The sequence below is a fragment of the Thamnophis elegans genome, chromosome 1, assembly GCF_009769535.1.
Source record: "Thamnophis elegans isolate rThaEle1 chromosome 1, rThaEle1.pri, whole genome shotgun sequence".
NCBI lineage: Eukaryota > Metazoa > Chordata > Lepidosauria > Squamata > Colubridae > Thamnophis > Thamnophis elegans.
This window is the reverse complement of record NC_045541.1, coordinates 32553202-32571712: the sequence shown is the minus strand read 5'-3', so window position 1 is coordinate 32571712 and position 18511 is coordinate 32553202. Positions and strand designations below refer to the sequence as shown.

The following is an 18511-nucleotide window of genomic DNA, read 5'->3' as shown; positions in this document are numbered from 1 at the left end:
GCAAGCTTATTACAGTTTCTCTCTTCAATTATTTACAGTGCAAAAGGATAAGAAAGACTGCACTAGCCATATTAAAATATGTATGCAGTTTCTTTACTGTTACCATAATGGCATACAAAAATGAATCGGAAAAACATTCTTGTGCACAAATGTGGTTTTGTTACCTGTATTTTTAAATTAATTATTCATAATGTAGCATGTTGGCAATTGTTGTGTTTGTTTATTTTCAAATGACATATAGGCTTCTAGTTTGCACTGCCATGTAGGAGCTTGAGTATATACCACCCATACATGAATGTAAGTCCCACTGATATTAAATCACATGTCATTATGCATTTGAATTATTGTGTTACTGAAAATGAAACATTATCAATCCTTATAAAATTTATCAACCATCACTTCAAAAAAAGGTCAAAATTCAAAAGGTCATATATTTTATACATGAGTCTACTTTTGGTGGAAATGTTATGATTCACAACTTGATGTGGAGCAATTCGATTTCAGATGCATTTGTCAAGTTCAAAATGAAAATGTCTCCTTACTACAAAGGACACCAAGTAAAAGAAATCCATGGTTCTCAAAACAAAAAGCTAAGAACCCTCTAAGGGAAAACCCACAATTGCTAGAGGAGCTCTTGAATACTCTCTACTCCCAACAACCATAAACTCAGCATTCTTGCCACTCATAATTGCTTCATTTGTAATTCATATACACATGGAGGAAAGCTTTGGTTGTAATTCTCACAATCAAGATAATTCATAGATAACATACACCTTAAACTGGAATGTAGCTGATGTAGCCATGTGATTCATCAGATTAATATAATGAACAGTACTGAATGCTCTGCTTCCAGATGACTATGGTAGGTAGGTAGGTAGGTATGTAGATAGGTAGGTAGGTAGGTAGGCAGATCAGTCAGTAGGTAGATAGGTAGGCAGATGACAGACAGATAGAAAGATAGATAATTTATAGAGCATTTTAACATTTACTGATGACCCTAAGATATGAATAAACATATTTTTTTAAAAAGCTGTGATAGTGAATCTTCATATCCAGTGCTGTATTATTGCAATTCAAGAAGAATAGACTACACATGTGACATATTGTGTGCACGCATGTTTCACGCAGCGCTGTTCACTGGAGAACACTTAGATATCAAATATTCCAGACAGAGAATGCAATCTCCCTGCATTTGCCAGATTTGCAGCATGATTTGCCAGAGCAGCTACACTGATCAGTTTTGGACATTCCACATGCATCCACAGACACATACCAGAGATGTCAAAGATCTTGGGAAAAATTAACGTATCAACCTCCACTTCGTTTTTCTTTTCAGTAATGCGGAGAAAGCAAAATGTATGGCAGAGACTCTGGTAACCAATTTAATTTAGACAGGCCAGTTAAACGTTACCTTTTCCAAAAGCAGATTTTGAAATTTGCAGAATAAAACATTCCGGGAACAGATTGCCTACATAGATGCTTTCAAAAAAATAATTTTGTTTTAATTATTTGTACTTTCATTATCTTGTTCAAGATGGATGATTTTATTATTTAAAATAAAACTCGGGGTTCTTCGGGAAATGTATGTATGTATGTGCATATGTAAGTATTATCTCTCCTAATCCAACTAGTTCCCGAGTTTAAAGTAGTTTCCTGGTTAGTCGAAAGTTATGGTAAGAGAGAAAAAGCAGTAAATTGGGGATACGGGATGATAAAACTTAATCCTGTTATTTCTGCTCAGAATACAAAACCTAAGGGGAAGGAAAAGGGAGGTTTCATTACATTCCCAGAGCCAACAAAATGCCTATCAGGACACCGATCTCTATTTAACCATGGGAAGGGGAGGAGGAGGGGAGCAACTGGGATATGTATCAGAAGGAGGGGAGAAAAAATCGAATTATCTTTGGGCGTAGGAAGAAAGTGGGGGGGGGAGAGTAAGAAAGAGCAGGGGAGGCAGTTAAGGAAAGGGGTCAAGAGTCAGAGAAAAAGGAATGGCTGGGAGGGGACCGTGAGGACATCAGTCTGAGGAAGGTGAAGGATGCTGTCAAGACCCCGGCGCTTCCGCTCGAAAGCCTGCTACATTTCTTTTCTTTCTTTTCTTCCCTAGCACACACACACACGCACACACAATCACGTACATCTAAAAGGGAACAGGCGAGGCAGAGTCAGGCTGCCGGCGCTATGTGCGCCCCCCCCCCCCAAACAGGGAGCGCGCCTGTAACCCGATGCCACCCTAAGAGCCCCCTCCTCCCCGCCCCAGGAACCCCCCCCCCCAATCCTCCTTTCCTCTTCCTCCGAAGCTATAGTTAGCAAGACTGCAAAGTGTAGCCCTGCCCTGCCCTGCCCGCCCCCGGTGCCCTTCTCTGGCAAGAAAAAGAAGGCGAAAGACCCTGCCCGGCGACCGCACCATACCTTCGCCTGCAGATACTGGGGGTAGTAGTAGGTGGTGTACTGGGGGTACATCTGCTGTTTCCACACTTTGCCCATGAAGCTGGAATAAGGGAGCCCGCAGCGCAGGGATGAGGGAGGGCACTTGACCAGAGAGGGGGGGGGGGGGGAGAGAGGAAAGCGATGGCGAAAGGGAGGGGGCTCGCGCTCCTTCCCCTCCCCGCACGCGCCTGCTCGCTGGCTCCCTCGCGCTCTTCCCCCTCCTCGGGCTTCTTTCTTCCCGACGGCGACGGTCTGGGTGCGCTCCCGCTTTCTCCGCCGAGCCCAATCCTCCTTTCCTTTCCTTTCCTTCTTCCGACCCTTGGAAGGCGGCAGCCGGTGGGAGCAGCGGCAAGAGAAGGGAGCTGCAGAGGGCACCAAGGACAAGAGCGCTCGCTCGCCCCCTCCCTCTCTCCCTCTCTCTCTCTCGGCCCGGGGACTCGCGCGAGCACGAGCGCGCGCCCGCTCCAAGAGTTTTTTCTCTCCCCCCGCCCCCCCCCCGCCTCACGAGAGAGGGAGTAGCGCCCGGTCGGTTCCCAGCGCTGCTAAGGGAAGCGGTCAAGACAAGTGCGAACTGCGGATGCGGCAAAGGACTCCTTGCCAACCGAAGGGGCGAAAGGAAAGCGGGAGGCGGGCTGGGGAGGAAAAGAGAGATGGGAGAGCAGAACGGCTGAGGGAAGGAAGGAGGGATTGAGAAGCAGGCCAGGGAGGGGGAGAAAGGGGCGGCGCGCGCGAGGAGGAGCGGGGCGGCGCTTCGATCCCTAGTCTGGGCTCCGCGGGTGGGATGGGCTTCTCCTACGAGAGGGGAGTCGGGGGAAAGCCGCTGCGGCAAACACGGGGAGAGCAGATCCGAGCAGGAAGGTGGCGAATACTTCGGCGGGGATAGGGGGTGCGGGGGTGGGCATCGAGGCGGCGCCGGAGGACTCAGAGACCCCGCGACGAAGGACCGGGGCGTGAGAACTGGCGGGTTCGGACTCACCAGCTCTGCCGGAGTCGTCTTAAGGAGGGATTGTTGGAAGGCAAGGGCAACTGTAATTGCGACCCTCGCCCGGGTTGCAAATCTCCCCAACAGGCGGAGGGGGAAACTCCTCTTGCTTGCTGACTACCGCGATTGCTCCTTTTCAGGCTCCTCGCTGTAGGACAGGAGGCGGATACGTCTCTTGCTGGCCCTTAGAAAGAACTCCCGTTGCCGCTTGTCACTGGTGCAAAATTGATGGGGCCTTAGCATTTTCCCCGGGATTTCTACAGTGCGGGTTTTTACGATGCTGCCCGAGGAGAACTCTTGTGCGTCTTTTTAAAAAAATGTTCTTTTGGGGGCGGTCTTTTTCAGAGACGTACAGCTTGTCCTTTAAGCGGCTGGCCTCGGATGTACAATGACTGATGTACTTGGGGCACAAGCGGGGAAATAAGAGTTACTAGTTTAGCAGTTGGTAGGAGGTTTCTCCCTTCCGATTTCCCAACCTAAAACTCAAGAATGGGTTCCAACAAACATGCGCAAGAGGCCTTCATCCTGCGGTAGATGGGCGATGGCTAAAATGATGGTGGTGATACGATTGTACAGTGAAACTTTTCCCATGATATTTTCTACAACTTCATGGGGATTTCCCATCTTCAAAATTCATCTAATATACTTACTAAATTCCTTGTACAACTGTTTCAGGGTTACTTTTTTTAGGCTAATGTTCTTATTCCTAACCAAACATCATCCTTTTCTTGGGTGAGTGAATAAAGAAGATAATGTTTCCATACTGAGAAGCTTCACCAGACACATAGAAAATGCTAACAACTGGAAAAGATGAAGGTGACACACCACATTTACATGAGATTAGCAGTGGCTCAGTGGCTAAGACACTGAACTTGTTGATCAGAAAGGTTTGGCAGTTCAAATCCCTAGCACCATGTAACAGTGTGAACTCCCTTTACTTGTCCCATCTGCCAACCTACCAGTTCGAAAGCACATAAAAATGCAAGTAGAAAAATAGGGACCACCTTTGGTGGGAAGGTAACAGCATTCTATGCGCCTTTGGCATTTAGTTATGCCAGCCATATGACCACAGAGACATCTTCGGACAGCACTGGCTCTTCGGTTTTGAAATGGAGATGAGCGCCACACTCTAGAGTTGGAAATGACTACCATATATGTGCGGGGGAACCTTTATCTTTAGAGCCCAGGAAGTTCTTTGGGACTCAATTCTGAATATGTACTCACAGTGCTGGACTTCTGAAAGGTTTAAAAGCAAAGCAAGAAATGCCAAAAATGTTTACAACCACTGGATAAATAGTTGAGTATGAAGAGAGTTAACGTATTTTTCGGAGTATAAGATGCACCTTTCCCCCCCACTAAAAGAGGGTGAAAATTTGGGTGTGTCTTATACACTGGCCTCTGCCACCCACTGGCCTCTGCCTCCCAGCAATTTACCTCCTTGCAGCAAATGGGAAAATGGGGCTTGCAGAGCCAGCAATAGGTCATAGCAATCCCTGCAGCCTGAAACAGATGATGATCGGGAGGCTGGCTGAAATTGAAAGTGAAACTTGCTGTTTGCGCCATGAAGCAAATTGCTGGGAGGCTGAGGCAGATTTTTTTTTCTTGTGCTAATCAAGCTGTTTGCTGCAAGGAGGTAAATCAATAACTATAAATTCCTATATAATGTTCAAATTATTAGACTTATTTTTTTAAAGGCTGCTTTATTATTGTTCTAGACAAAATGAAGATTTTTACAATAAATGCTTGATCTGAAGAGACCAAGTGCTATTGTATCTTTTTTAAATAGGAGAGAATAACTATACTCCCAGAAAGCACATCAATTTTAATAGCATCTGTACAAGTATAGTATGAAACGTAACACTACAAACTATATTGCCTGTACTATTTGCTGTTTGTTGCAAGGAGGCAAACTGCTGGGAGGCAGAGGCAGATATTTTTCCCTTGTTTTCCTCCCCAAAAGCTAGGTGCGTCTTATACTTCGGAGTGTCTTATACTCTGAAAATACGATATATGGCTGGAAGAAGTTGAAAAGACAGAAAAAGAACTGGTTATTAAGAGTGTGTTATAACGTATTTTCTCTTGTTTCCAGCACAGGGAGGAAAAATAATTTAGGTCATACTAACATCTACTGCACATCCAAGCAGTATTTAAATGTATAAAAGTGGTCAATCTAAAGATACAGATTTTCAATAAAGTTTCCATTATGCTATTCTTTAAATGCATATGAACAGTGAAAAAGGTGTGAAATCACCATCACTGAGAATCATCACTGATTTAAGATATTTATGATCCCATATTCTTATGTTCTGATCTGGCCGTAGCCATCTTGAGGCTTCAGTGCTATTACACTGGAGCGAGGGAGGGAGGGGGGGATAAGAGATAGCTGGGGTTGTGTAGTCAAAATAAAACAGTTTCTCTAGGGAACTAAAGATGTTCTCACACCTGGCTGGAAAAGGAGGAGTGATGTCACCAGACCAGCGGAAGCTGCATTGGTTGGGCCATGAGGCTGATTGATTGGGATTGAGGGAAAAACTTTTACTTTTAATTAGATGAAAACCAAGGGGCCCCTCAGAGATGGTTTTCACCAGATATGTGTCAATATATTTCCAATAAAGCTATTCTTTGAGGAATCCACCTACTTCGAAGTTTTTGCTTGTAATGGATCTATTATTTGGAACCCTGACATCTAATTTATCCCACTCCCAAGTTCAAGAGATAGTAAAATACATATCCAAGCATCTCTTAGTTTACTGGCTAAGACAGCTGAGACTCATACATCTTCATATATTAACTGAATTACAGTAGTTTCAGATATTTGCAAGATTCTCATAATGTAACTTTACAATAAAGTAGCATTGGTTCATCTGGACATGCTTTCTGTTCAACTATCTTATAATGTTGACACCTTGCAAGTCTGAAAGTACAGTTCTGAGTCTTCACAGCCGAAGAAACTAGGGAGGGTCTCTTGTGAGGTTTGCCATGTCTACTTTGGCAGGCTAAGTTGCCTCTGTTGTCCTGGTTGGGGGTCTTTTCCCCTGTCTCCCAAGATCATCCCCACATAGGGCCACTTAAATTACATTCTCAGCAGCCTTTTTCTTTTGTTAGACTTACATGTAGAGGTAGTCCTTGACTTACTATCACAATTGAGTCCAAAATTTCCATGGCTAAACAAGACAGATGTTAAGTGAATTGTGTCCCCAATTTACACCCTTTTCTGCTACAATTGTTAAGTGAATCTGGCTTCCCCCACTGACTGCTTGTCAGAAGTCAACTGGGAAGATGACATGATGATCACATGGAACGCCCCCCCCCCCGAAAGTACAGCTGTCATAAATACATGCCAGTTACCAAATGCCCAAATTTTGATCATGCAACCATGGAGATACTACAGCAGTTGTAAGTGTGAAAACGGTCATAGGTCTGCACTTTTTTCAGTGCAGTTGTAATTTTGGTCACTAAACGAATGATTGGAAGTCAAGGACTACCTGTATGCACAAGTCTCAGTGCCCACAATGTTGCACAACAATGACAAGATTCAAATGTTAAAATATGTACATATATTTAAATATAAAGCAAGATTGTGTTTAGATGCTAACTTGGTTTTTCAACTTTCTCATTCAACAAGCTCAAATAATAGTAATTGCAAGAGATCTCATTGTGGAAGACTTGTTTTATTAAAGTTGATTATGATGGAATGTCTGTTGTTTCTTTACAATAATAATGGGAACACCCAAGGGACGACAAGTGGTCCTTAATTAGTAACCAAAATTGTAACCTGTTGTTAAAGTATTTGCCAAGTGAAATTGCACATGTGTTACTATTTTACTTCAGCTATACTTTACAGATGTGTCAAGGTCATAAATGGAAGGATAGGTTGTAAAGTTACTTTTTCATCACCGTCATAACTATTAAATACTCAGAGTAATGAGAATAGTCTGAGCCGATCCTTTCTGGTACAACACACTTTATTTATTACTTCAACAATCTAATAAGAACAGAACCAAGAACTCTGGTTTGACAGCTATTTATAGTGCGGCTGTCAAACCGGCAATCAATCAGACAACACCCTCTGTTGATGACGCCCACGCGAATCAGCCAATCCAGGCACATGCTGGTGCTGATTGACACTACGTGGTTGCCATGGCTCGGACACAACAATAACAGCCACTAACTGAGAAACAAAGGACTACATGTATACTTTTTTATACCTTCTAGATAGCAAATTGAACTGTTATCTGCTTTCCTTTCTTTAGTGAATATACTTGCCATCTGAATATACTTGTCATCTAAAGTTAACCGTGCATCTGATGAAGTGATTTCTGTTATATGAAAGTGAATGCCAAGCTTATAACATTGGAGGTACAGACCAATGTATTTGGAGGATGCTAGTTTTTTTTAAATAAGGGGGCGTGATGGCTCAGTAGTTAAAGATGCTGAGATTGTGAGGTGGAAAGCTGACAGCCCGAGTTTCAGATCTGAGTACCATGCAACAGGTCTGAGCTCCTGTTCCATCCCAGCTCCTGCCCACCTAGCAGTCCAAAAACATGCAAATGCAAGTAGATAAATAGGTACCATTTTGATGAAAAGTAACAGCGTTCCATGTGCCATTAGGACGTAGCCCTACTCGCCATATAACCACGGAAAATGTCTTTGGACAACGCTGGCTCCCTCAGCCAAGAAACAGAGATAAATACTGTGCCCTAGAGCTGGACACAACTGGACAAGTAAACTTACTTTTAGTTTTTTAAACCTAGGCTAATTCTTTACTAATGTGTTAAGAGTTTAGGATGCTACAGGATTTATTCTCTTGGGCTAACTTTCTGATACAAATGTCATTCTTCATAATTCAGCCCTCAGCCTGTTCCTACTCCTTTTCCTTATTTAGCAAAGGCAAAGTCAGCTGTCTGTCTTTTGCTTTTGCTGGTGTCGACTCTCCCATGCTTTCTAAATCTTTGAATTTCTTTCTCCTACTTTGTTTTGGGAAGTACTAAGCAGGATAGCTGGGGAAAAGATTAGTCCCTTTTCCAGTAATATTTGATGGACTTCATAGTGCTTTCCCATCACCATTTTTCCTTCCATTGTAAGTAATCCATGCCATAAATTATATTTTGAGAATAGCTTAATCAAGGAATCCGATTGCATCCAGAGCAGTGGAAAAGCTAGTGTAAGATGTGAGAACTGTTCAAGGCTGCTTCAGAACTAAAAGACTAAGACAGATGGGAAAGATGTAGTAACAAACCCCTGTGGGGAATTGGATCTCCTGCCATGAATCTTTGGGAAGTAGTTCTGAAGAGAAGCACCACGTAAATGCTAAGACAGAGAAGAATAATTTACCAGTGGCACATTTTTGCTTTAGTTTTTTTTCTTTTCTTTTTTAAATCATTCTTCTGATGAACTCCCTAGAAAAAGTGGGCTTTCCATCTCTGTTTTAGAGGGAACTAGTGGATTCTGTTGCTGCAATTTCTTGTTACATCCTACATTTTATTAAGATCCAGCCCCCACTTTATGCAAGACAGCTAAGATTGCATTTCCTGGCATTTTCAGACCCTTAAAGCATTCCTTAGTTCAGATGATCTCTCTATAAGAGGATTCTTTTTTTTTTTAAAGTATTTCCTGCTGCTAATGGTGGGAGTAAAGCATAAATAGATCAGCTTCTGGAGCAATGATTTCTTGGAAGGATAATTTGCCTCAGAGAAGCACCAGTGTAGATGGGGATTTGTGGAAAGTTAATCATGATTCAAACCAGAAACCCTTAGTTGGAAAATTTTATCAGGTGATTCTCTCATCTTCGTATCTTTTCTACTAGGCCCAAATCAGGGGTGGGTTTCAAAAATTGTTCGAACCACCTCTGTGGGCGTGGCCTCCTTTGTGGGAGTGGCTTGCCACCCATGTGACCGGATGGGAGTGGCTTGCCGCCCATGTGACCGGATGGGAGTGGCCTGCCACCCATGTGACCTGGTGGGAGTGGCCAAGATGATGTTATTACTAGATATTACTAATTACTAGATATTATTAATATTACTAGATCATTATTAATGCATAGATAACTGTGGGACATTACACACTCACCCACACCCACAAACTATGACAGTGCTAGGAAAACACCAAAAAATAAAAATCCCCCCCCCCCAAAAAAAAAGACTGCCAATGAAACCAGTTTTTTTTTCCTAAGCCTAAGAACAGGAAAGACAAAGTCACTGGAATAAAAACCATCAAGGCAATGTGGAAAATTATAAAGGACAGGCACTCACAGAACCATCAACCACCTCAGAATTACCTAAACAAGTAAGGTGACCAGATTTTCAGATTGGTAAAGAGGGACACCATTACTGCCAGCCTGCGACCTTGCTAGGGACGTCTGGTCACCTTAATTATATACATCCTCTCTCTCTCTCTATCCATCCATCCGCCTGTCTATCTGACTGCCTATCTAGTTATGGTATCCCTCTCCCTCTTTCCCCTCTCTCTTTCTCCATCCATCTATCTGCTTGCCTACCTATCTCTCTCTCTTTCTCTCTATCCATCCGTCTATCTGCCTGCCTATCTGTCTATCTAGTTATGGTCTCTCTCTCTCTCTCTCCCTCTCCCTCCCTCATTATCATCTATCTCAGTGTTTCTCCACCTTTTTATAAAAATAATTTTTTTTATTTTTTTTGTTACATAGACGACACATACCCACAACAATAAAAAAACAAAACAAAAAGAAAAAAACCCATCATCACATATAGCATGTCGTTTGGTTACAAGTGTTTTAACATTTATCATTCTTAGACATTTATTATTTCATTTAATAGGTTATAATATACAGTTTGGGTTGCTTTGTTTACCATCCCTTCCTCCTGTTATAACACCACCTTATTTTCCCTTTCTTTTCTCCCTTCCTCCCTTCTCTACTTTCTTCCTTCCTGCTCTCCTTTCCCTTCCTTCTTCCTGTACCTTTCTCCTGCTCTTCCTCATCCCTTCCTACCCTCTCTCCTCCTCTTTCTCTCCTTTCCATCCTCCTCTCCTTACCTCTTTCTTTTCACCCTCCCTCCCTTCTCTACTTTCCTCCTTCTTCCTCTCCTTCCCCTTCCTTCTTCCCTTCCCTTTCTCTTACTCCTGCTCTTCCTCTTCCCCTTTCTACCCTCTCTCCCCCTCTTTCTCTCCTTTCCATCCTCCTCTCCTTACCTCTTTCTTCTTTCCCCCATCTTCCTTTCATTCTCTCCTCCTTTCTCCCTTTCTCCCAACTCCCTTTCTGGGAGTTGAAGTCCACACACTTTCAAGTCTCCAAGGTGGAGAAAGATTGATCTATCTATATATAATATTTTTCTCCCTCTCTTTTTCACTCTCTTTCCAGCGCACACACGCAAATGCATAGGGCAGCCCACCTGGTAACTCCGGGCGGCTTACGGGAAGAGGACAGCCGACCACTCACCCACGCAGGGGGGGGGGCAGGATTTCGCCAAGAAAAGTTAACTTTCCTGCGAAAGGGGCCGGCAGCCTCTCAGCTCTTCCCGGCCGGGAAGACCTCCCCCCACTTCCACTCCTGCGACCCTCCTCCCGCCCCCTCGGAGCTTCAAGCAAGCTAACTGGGAAGGCTGGGAAGAAGAAGAAACGGAGGCGCGAGGTCAGCGGTCCTTGGGGGCGTGGCGGAAGCCCTGCAAAAGCGCCCATTTCCCAGCTCGGCTGCCGTTGTTGCTGCTCATGGCAGAAGGGGAGGAGGAGGAGGAGGAAGAGAAAGCGACGGGGCGGTCCTTGCAGCCGCCGACGCGGGAAAGGTGCGCTTTGACAGGGCTTCCACAGCCCTGCTAAAGCGCTCCTTTCCCAGCTCGGCTGCCGTTGTTGCTGCTCATGGCAGAAGGGGAGGAGGAGGAGGAGGAAGAGAAAGCGGCGGGGCGGTCCCTGCAGCCGCCGACGCGGGAAAGGTGCGCTTTGACAGGGCTTCCACAGCCCTGCTAAAGCGCCCCTTTCCCAGCTCGGCTGCCGTTGTTGCTGCTCATGGCAGAAGGGGAGGAGGAGGAGGAGGAAGAGAAAGCGACGGGGCGGTCCCTGCAGCCGCCGACGCGGGAAAGGTGTGCTTTGACAGGGCTTCCACAGCCCTGCTAAAGCGCTCCTTTCCCAGCTCGGCTGCCGTTGTTGCTGCTCATGGCAGAAGGGGAGGAGGAGGAGGAAGAGAAAGCGACGGGGCGGTCCCTGCAGCCGCCGACGCGGGAAAGGTGCGCTTTGACAGGGCTTCCACAGCCCTGCTAAAGCGCCCCTTTCCCAGCTCGGCTGCCATTGCTGCTGCTCATGGCAGAAGGGGAAGAGGAGGAGGAAGAGAAAGCGGCGGGGCGGTCCCTGCAGCCGCCGAGGCAGGAAAGGTGCGCTTTGACAGGGCTTCCTCTCCGGAGAGGTGTTTTTTAAAAAGAAAAACCCTGCAGGCACCCAGCGACAGGGGCTAGGAATCCGGAAGTTAATTACTTCCGGGTTCACTGATGAACCGGATCGCAAGAACCGGTGCGAACCGGGAGGAACCCACCCCTGGCCCAAATACTGCTTAAAAAAAAACAACAAAAACCCACGCATAAATTTCAGTGACACCGAAGTTCAGGCCATCATCAAAACATTTCACTGGCTAAAGGCAAGAGTGCTTTCTTCTCTCCATAATATAGTGTGACCAGACCGACTATTGAAATGTATTTTTTAACATGGGGGAAATGATAGAGTTTCAGTAGAGCAGGTCCCATGACTGTTATATCCATTCTGCATTTCATCTGCCTTCTCATTATGCCTAATGGTATGGCTGGCGTGGCATTAGTTGGGAATAGCACATCTTTACCATCTGATTTCGCCAGCAATGCAAGTCTTTCCATTCTTAACAATATAAAAGGAAGTAGTGCAGCAGCTGGAAATCTGAAGTTTTGAACAACTGAAAGCGGATCTTCTGTTGTCTTTTTTTATAAAATTTACTGGCCGCCCATTTCACCATAAGGTAATTCTGGGCGGCTTATGGACATTTAAAAAATTATATTCAAACATAAACTAAAACCAAATATTAAAATCAGGCACATGTGCATAGGGCGGTGGGTAAAATGGGGGGATGTGGAATCTGTTGTTACTTGATCAACCGTCTCTACTCTGCTATTCCCCCATTGAGGCTATTCCGTCAAGACTGAGAAAACCTGTCCAAGATTATTGTCTCCAATGTGGCACCCTGTAAGAATGTTGTTCATACTGTGTTACCCAAAAATAAGACAGGGTCTTATTTTCTTTTGACCCCTGAATAAATGCTTGCCATTTTCAGGGCGGGGTGTCTTATTATTTTTGAGGTGCAGGACGTGGTGAGCATGGTCACCTCATGGCTGCTACTGTGTTGAAATATTTTTGGGAGGGCTTATTTTGCAGGGAGGGCTTATTTTAGCACATGCACTCAAAAGCCCGATTGGGCTTATCGAGGGAGGTCTTATTTTCGGGGAAGCAGGGTAGTTGTTGGGCCTGCTGACTAGGAAATTTAGAAGGTGCCATCCCAGAACAGTACCAGATCAAGAGGACCTGTCCTAAAATAATCCCAGGCCAGAGAGTTGCTCTGTGACCTCAGGGAACTTGTATGCATCTGTATGTCTTAAGCAACCATCACACTGTACTGTATTAAATGGAAAATTGCTTGAACTAAAGGGATTATTGAAAGCAAACTGCAGTGCAGAACAAATATCCGCTGTTCAAATGAAAAGGTATTTTGGAAAAGAAAAGGGGAAAAAAGGCTCTTCCCAGGATGCAGACCTAAATTCTTGGGTGTAACTAAAGTAGCTCTTTGAATTCAGATCATGAATATTTGAACTCCAATCCAAATGCAGAGTTAAGGGCACTTAAGCCAATTGATTTCAATGGCTTTAAGTGTGTTTCAGTCTTTTGTGTGGAATTGTACTTTATCTGACATCCTTTGAGAGTAATGGATTTGTGCTAAAACACAGTTGAAGTGAAACTATTGGACTCAAACCTTCCATCCCTAGAAGCATTCTTTCTTTTTCTGCCTAGAATTAAAATGAGTATTGGTGCATTTCAAAAGTAATTTTAGGAGAAACCATGTGTAAATTATGCAACCAATTATATATGGCTACAATAGAGCAGAGTCTCCCCTGTTGTGCAAGGAAGCATCTGCAGCAAGTAGTCCGTCTTACTGATGCACAGCAAAAGAAAGTTCAGAGACACTGTTGATTTCATTTTTTTCTCCTTGTTTAAAAATGCGATTATTAAAATAGAAATATTTGAAAGTGATTTTGAGACAGTTTTTTAAATTACTATCAGTCCACTATATCTTTAATCTGTAGATATGTAGTGTGCTTTGTGCACATTTATGTTTATGTGTTTCTATGAATACATATACATGAATACATTATATAATGTAATGTAGCTCTCATTAGATAAGACAGTCTGGTACAGTATCATTAATTCAATAAAATGTCCTAAAACACTAAAACCAAATTAGATGAGGTGCAGATTATTCACTTAAATGCAACATATCTATTTGACCAAATATTGATTTCTTACTTTTATATAACACCTTCCAGCCAAAGTATAAAATATGATCTTTTTTTCAATTAATCCAAATGCTATGGGATTTGTATGTAAATACAAAATGGAGTTAAATGGAGTAGAGGCAGAAAGACTGATGTGATTAAGATGGAAACTACAATTATTTTGATTTTAAAAAACTGAAAACCTTTTATGGAAAACCTTTTCTGAAAATCGATAGAAATGATTTTGGGACATATTTATTAAAAAGATTTCTGGAAAGATGGAAGCTATGATATAAACTTGGGAAGGTGGAAATGGTAATTACTGTGTTTGTAACTGCTGCAAAATGATCAGAAGTTGCTTCTTTAGATACTTTTCTTTATATTTCTTTTCTTATATTTCTCATATTTCTTTCTTCCTACTTTACATTTATATTTCAGTAGCTTTTACGCAAATTTTTCTTACAATAAAAAATACTATCTGGTGGTTGTTTTTTAAAATTGTTGCAGTTGTGTTCTAATGAGACAATCCACTGCTGACACAGCTTCTTAAGCCAAATGTGCATTGTCTCCAAATGGTCCTACCTGTTTCAGGATGCCAAATGTATTTATCCTGGCTGTGAGATTGCAGAAGGCACCTTTAACCCTTTAATCCTTGGTCCAAGTACTTCAATGGCAGCGTGAAACAGTCAACCCATCAGCATTCCAGTCATTGATTCCAATAATCCCTTCAGAACACCCTGCCTTCTGTGATTCACCAAACAGCTCTTCCATCCACCGAGGAAACTGCTAAAGCGGAAAAGAAAGTTCAAGTTTCGTGAAGGGTACAAGCCAGAGCCCAGCAGAACATCGTGCAAACTAGCACACTGGCAAACCCCTGGTTTCTCTCCCTCCCTCCTCCCCACACAGGGCTGCATTACAGGAAGAGGTCAAGCAAACAGTCCATTCAATAACAAAGGCAGGATTTCATCTCTGAAAAAGCATGGAGAAAGAGCAACTGATTTTTTTAAAGGGGGGGGGAATGTTAGATATTAGCAACTGTTATAATGGTTTTCACCAAGGTCCTCTGTTCCGGCGGGAACAGAAATTCAATCTCATTGGTCGAAGGGTCTGACAGCTCCCTATAAAAGGGTTGCTGTCAGACTGAACCTTCGCTGGATTGTACATAGTTATTCTGTTACAATAAAGAGCTGTTGTTGTCTAAGCCTGAGTGTGCCTTTCCTTTACCCAATTAACAGGGAAGGAAGTGGAGGATTGAATATTTTGTAGCATATTAATACTAGTTAATTGTCAGTGTCACACAAGTGCTCTGAAGCATGTTTTAACAGCTGAGATGTGTTGGGAGATAATTGAGAGGGTGGATGAAGTGATAGTACCTGATCTTCCTAGAAGTACAGGCAAATTCTGGTTGATTTTTAACAGTGAACAAGCTGGGACATGGTCTATTTATCTGGTCTAAGTTGGGTAGAAATCATTCAACTATGTTTTAAATGCAATCATTGTCAGGGTTCCAAGTAACACCCCCCCAACGAAAGAAGACTCCGAGGCTTGAGTTTCCTCAAAGTTCCATTTTATTAGAGATGTCATATTGGCACATCTGGGAAAACCCAAATCTGAAAGTTTCCAGGTTTTTCCCACCCAATTGAAAGTTCAAGTCCCTGCCCAGCACCCACATGTCCATCACGTGATCCAATCAAGCACCATCCAAAACTGGAGATGCCTCCCAGTCATACCATCATAGTTGCAGGGCAAGATATCTTTGACACTCTGAGAAAATAATGTTATTTTGAGTATATCTCACCCATATTCCAGATAATCCCCCCCTATTTTCCCACAGTAGAAATTGTGGCAGGCCTGAAGGCCCAATGTAAAAGATGGCTTCCAGGCCTGACAATCATACTTTCACCCAACCTTTGGTAATATTTATATTTATATTATTACTTTTATATCTAGATTTTCCTCCCAGATGATCTAGGCAGGGCCTGTGGCTCTCTTCCTTGTGGTGTCCCCACAGTCAATGAGAGAGAGGTGTAACTTTGTATATAATGCAGACGGCTAGGGATTTGAACTTTGCTCTTTCCCTTTTATGTCAGATACTCATCACTGGCCTAATCAATTGAGGCCTACTGATCTCATAGCTGTTTGTACTGTCACCAAACTGGCTTTTGATGATTGATCTATTTTCGGAATCATCCGATTTCTTCAAATAGGAAATCAATAAAAATTAAGCACTTGCTTCAGTTAACAACTTAATCATTCCTGTCACTTCCTTCATTTGGGTTAGCTGGGAGCATAATGTTTCGCTTATGTAGCACATGTATATGACAATTTCTTCTTTTCACTATTTCAGGAAGGGAAATGCATCCTGTAGCTATATGCTCTTCATTTCCAGTTATTTGAACCTCTTGAAGGATGATTTCTCATGATTCTTTTGATAGATTTCCACTGTTTTCTGTAAAGATTAGGATTCAGTGACAACAACACTGTTCAATGATTGTGCTAAGCTACAAGACTCAATGTTCTGTGTGCCTCCAATCATTTTGTTTTGTAAACAAAAGACTTTATAGCTTAGTTCAGGGGTCAGCAATCTGCGGCTATGTAGCCACATGTGGCTCTTTCATCTGTCTGCTGTGGCTCCCTTTTGCCAATCGGCTCCATAATTGATAGGGCTTTTGATTAGGACAGAAAGAGGATGCTGTGCTAGGAGGAGGCTCTATGGTGGGGGAACCAGACTTCCTGTTGGCTCCAGAATTGAATGGGGGGCTTCTGATTAGGACCTTTGTGGCTCTTTGAGTGTCTAAGATTGCTGACCCCTGGCTTAGTTCAATGTGTGAACTAGTGGTTGGATTCAAAAAATTTTACTACTGGTTCTGTGGGCGTGACTTTGTTAGTGTGGCAGGGGAAGGATACTGCAAAATCCCCATTCCTTCACCACACTCAAAATTTCCACTACCAGTTCTCCAGATCCTGTCAGAACTGGCTGAATACCTCTTCTAGTGTGAACCAGAAAAAATGGTTTATACAACAAATCATTTTTCATCATCATCATCACATCATCATCATCATCATCATCATCACATCATGTCTATTATAATCCAAGATGAGGCAATATAGCAAAATTCAATAAGCCATTAAATAAGAATTTAATTTTTTACAAATACCCCTAAAGTACTTTAAACAATCTACCATAACATATCAGTGTGATGTTGTTTAAGCAAAAGCTGGCAAAATTGTTGATAACCCCTGAATATTGATCTGATAACATGAGATATATATTACTTCTGTCCAGCATCATGCAAAGGTAGTCTCCTTCAGATTGAACTTGATTCCTGATGCCTTCATGTTTTTTTTAGAGGCATGATAATAATAGCTTGCTATTGCCTTTTTCCTGATTTTTTTAATTCTCGGGTTTTATTTATATATTTATATCACATCTTTATTATTTTTATAAATAAAGCAGCAAACATGTTTATGTATGTATGTACCTTCCTCCCTATTTTCCTCACAACTCTATGAAGTGAGTTGGCCTGAGAGGGAGTGACTAGCCCAAAGTCTCCCACTGGTTTTCATGGAAAAATGGGACGTGAACTCACAATCTTCTGCTTTCTAGTGCCTTAACCTCCAGCTTCAAGTGTTGCATGGTAGTCTCTCATTCAAATAACCATGGGGGTAAGCCCTACTTAAATTTCCAAGCCTAGCAAGGGCACCACCTGCTGAGCCACACTGACTTTGTAGGGAACTGCGTTAATATGATGGAAGTCATTATAAAATGCGCAATATCCTAATTCCTACGCCCCACTGTTCTAGGCTGCCAGGTTTGCATGCATACACATCCATCTCATGGGATGGTGGTGTTGCCACATTTCCCCTTCAGGAGCACCAAGATTTAGAATTTAAGAGAACATGTTTCAGACTTCTATCTGTTGCGATTATGCGCCCTTTCTGGAAAACAGTGTCCAAAGCTCATTACTTAATGGGTATTCTAGTGAGATCAAATATTGGTTTTAAAAAACCCTGTCATATATATCCCCTTTCAATACTCCTTTCTAGAATGATTTAAAATCTCCCTTCATAGGTATGCCAGAAAACCATAGATAAAAGTTAATTTGATACTACAGTTTAATCAATAAAGCCAAGCTAACTTCCAATAGACACAATTCCCAAATCTGCATGTAATGAAGAATTTGAAAGAAGAGCCAAAATAGAGCTTGCTTCCTCCTGAGGTAGAGATTTACTTAGATATCCAGCCTAAGCTGTCTATTAGTCCGGCAGTGAGGTATTACTGCTCTATATTTTAATCAGCATAAATGCTAACTGGGCAGGGAAAATGTTCTTGCTTCTTCCATCGCTTGGGATAGAATCAACCATCTCTTTCAACATCATTATATATATATATATATATATGTATGTATGTATGTATAGTATGTATGTATGTATGTATGTATGTATATACATATATACTATATATATATACGTATATGTATATGTGTGTGTGTGTGTATATATATGTGTGTGTGTGTGTGTGTGTGTGTGTGTGTGAGTACTTCTATCTTGTAGGGTACTTAGTATTTCTTGGTGGTCAACCTTCTTTAAACCACCAGTGGGTAGAGCCGAGGTGGCGCAGTGG

General features: G+C 42.7%; 1 protein-coding gene across 2 annotated transcripts in view; it reads right to left on the bottom strand.

Moving 5' to 3' along the window:
* RBMS1 (RNA binding motif single stranded interacting protein 1) overlaps positions 1 to 2851 on the bottom strand; it is a 137598-nt gene extending 134747 nt beyond the window's left edge. Inside the window, exon 1 of one of the 2 annotated variants that reach the window (XM_032216089.1) lies at positions 2413 to 2851. In XM_032216089.1, the coding sequence (XP_032071980.1) occupies positions 2413 to 2487 (75 nt within the window). In that variant the 5' untranslated portion in view covers positions 2488 to 2851. The remainder of the gene's footprint in view (positions 1 to 2412) is intronic. The other variant, XM_032216081.1, reaches the window with a different exon arrangement.
* Positions 2852 to 18511: the final 15660 nt, after the last annotated feature.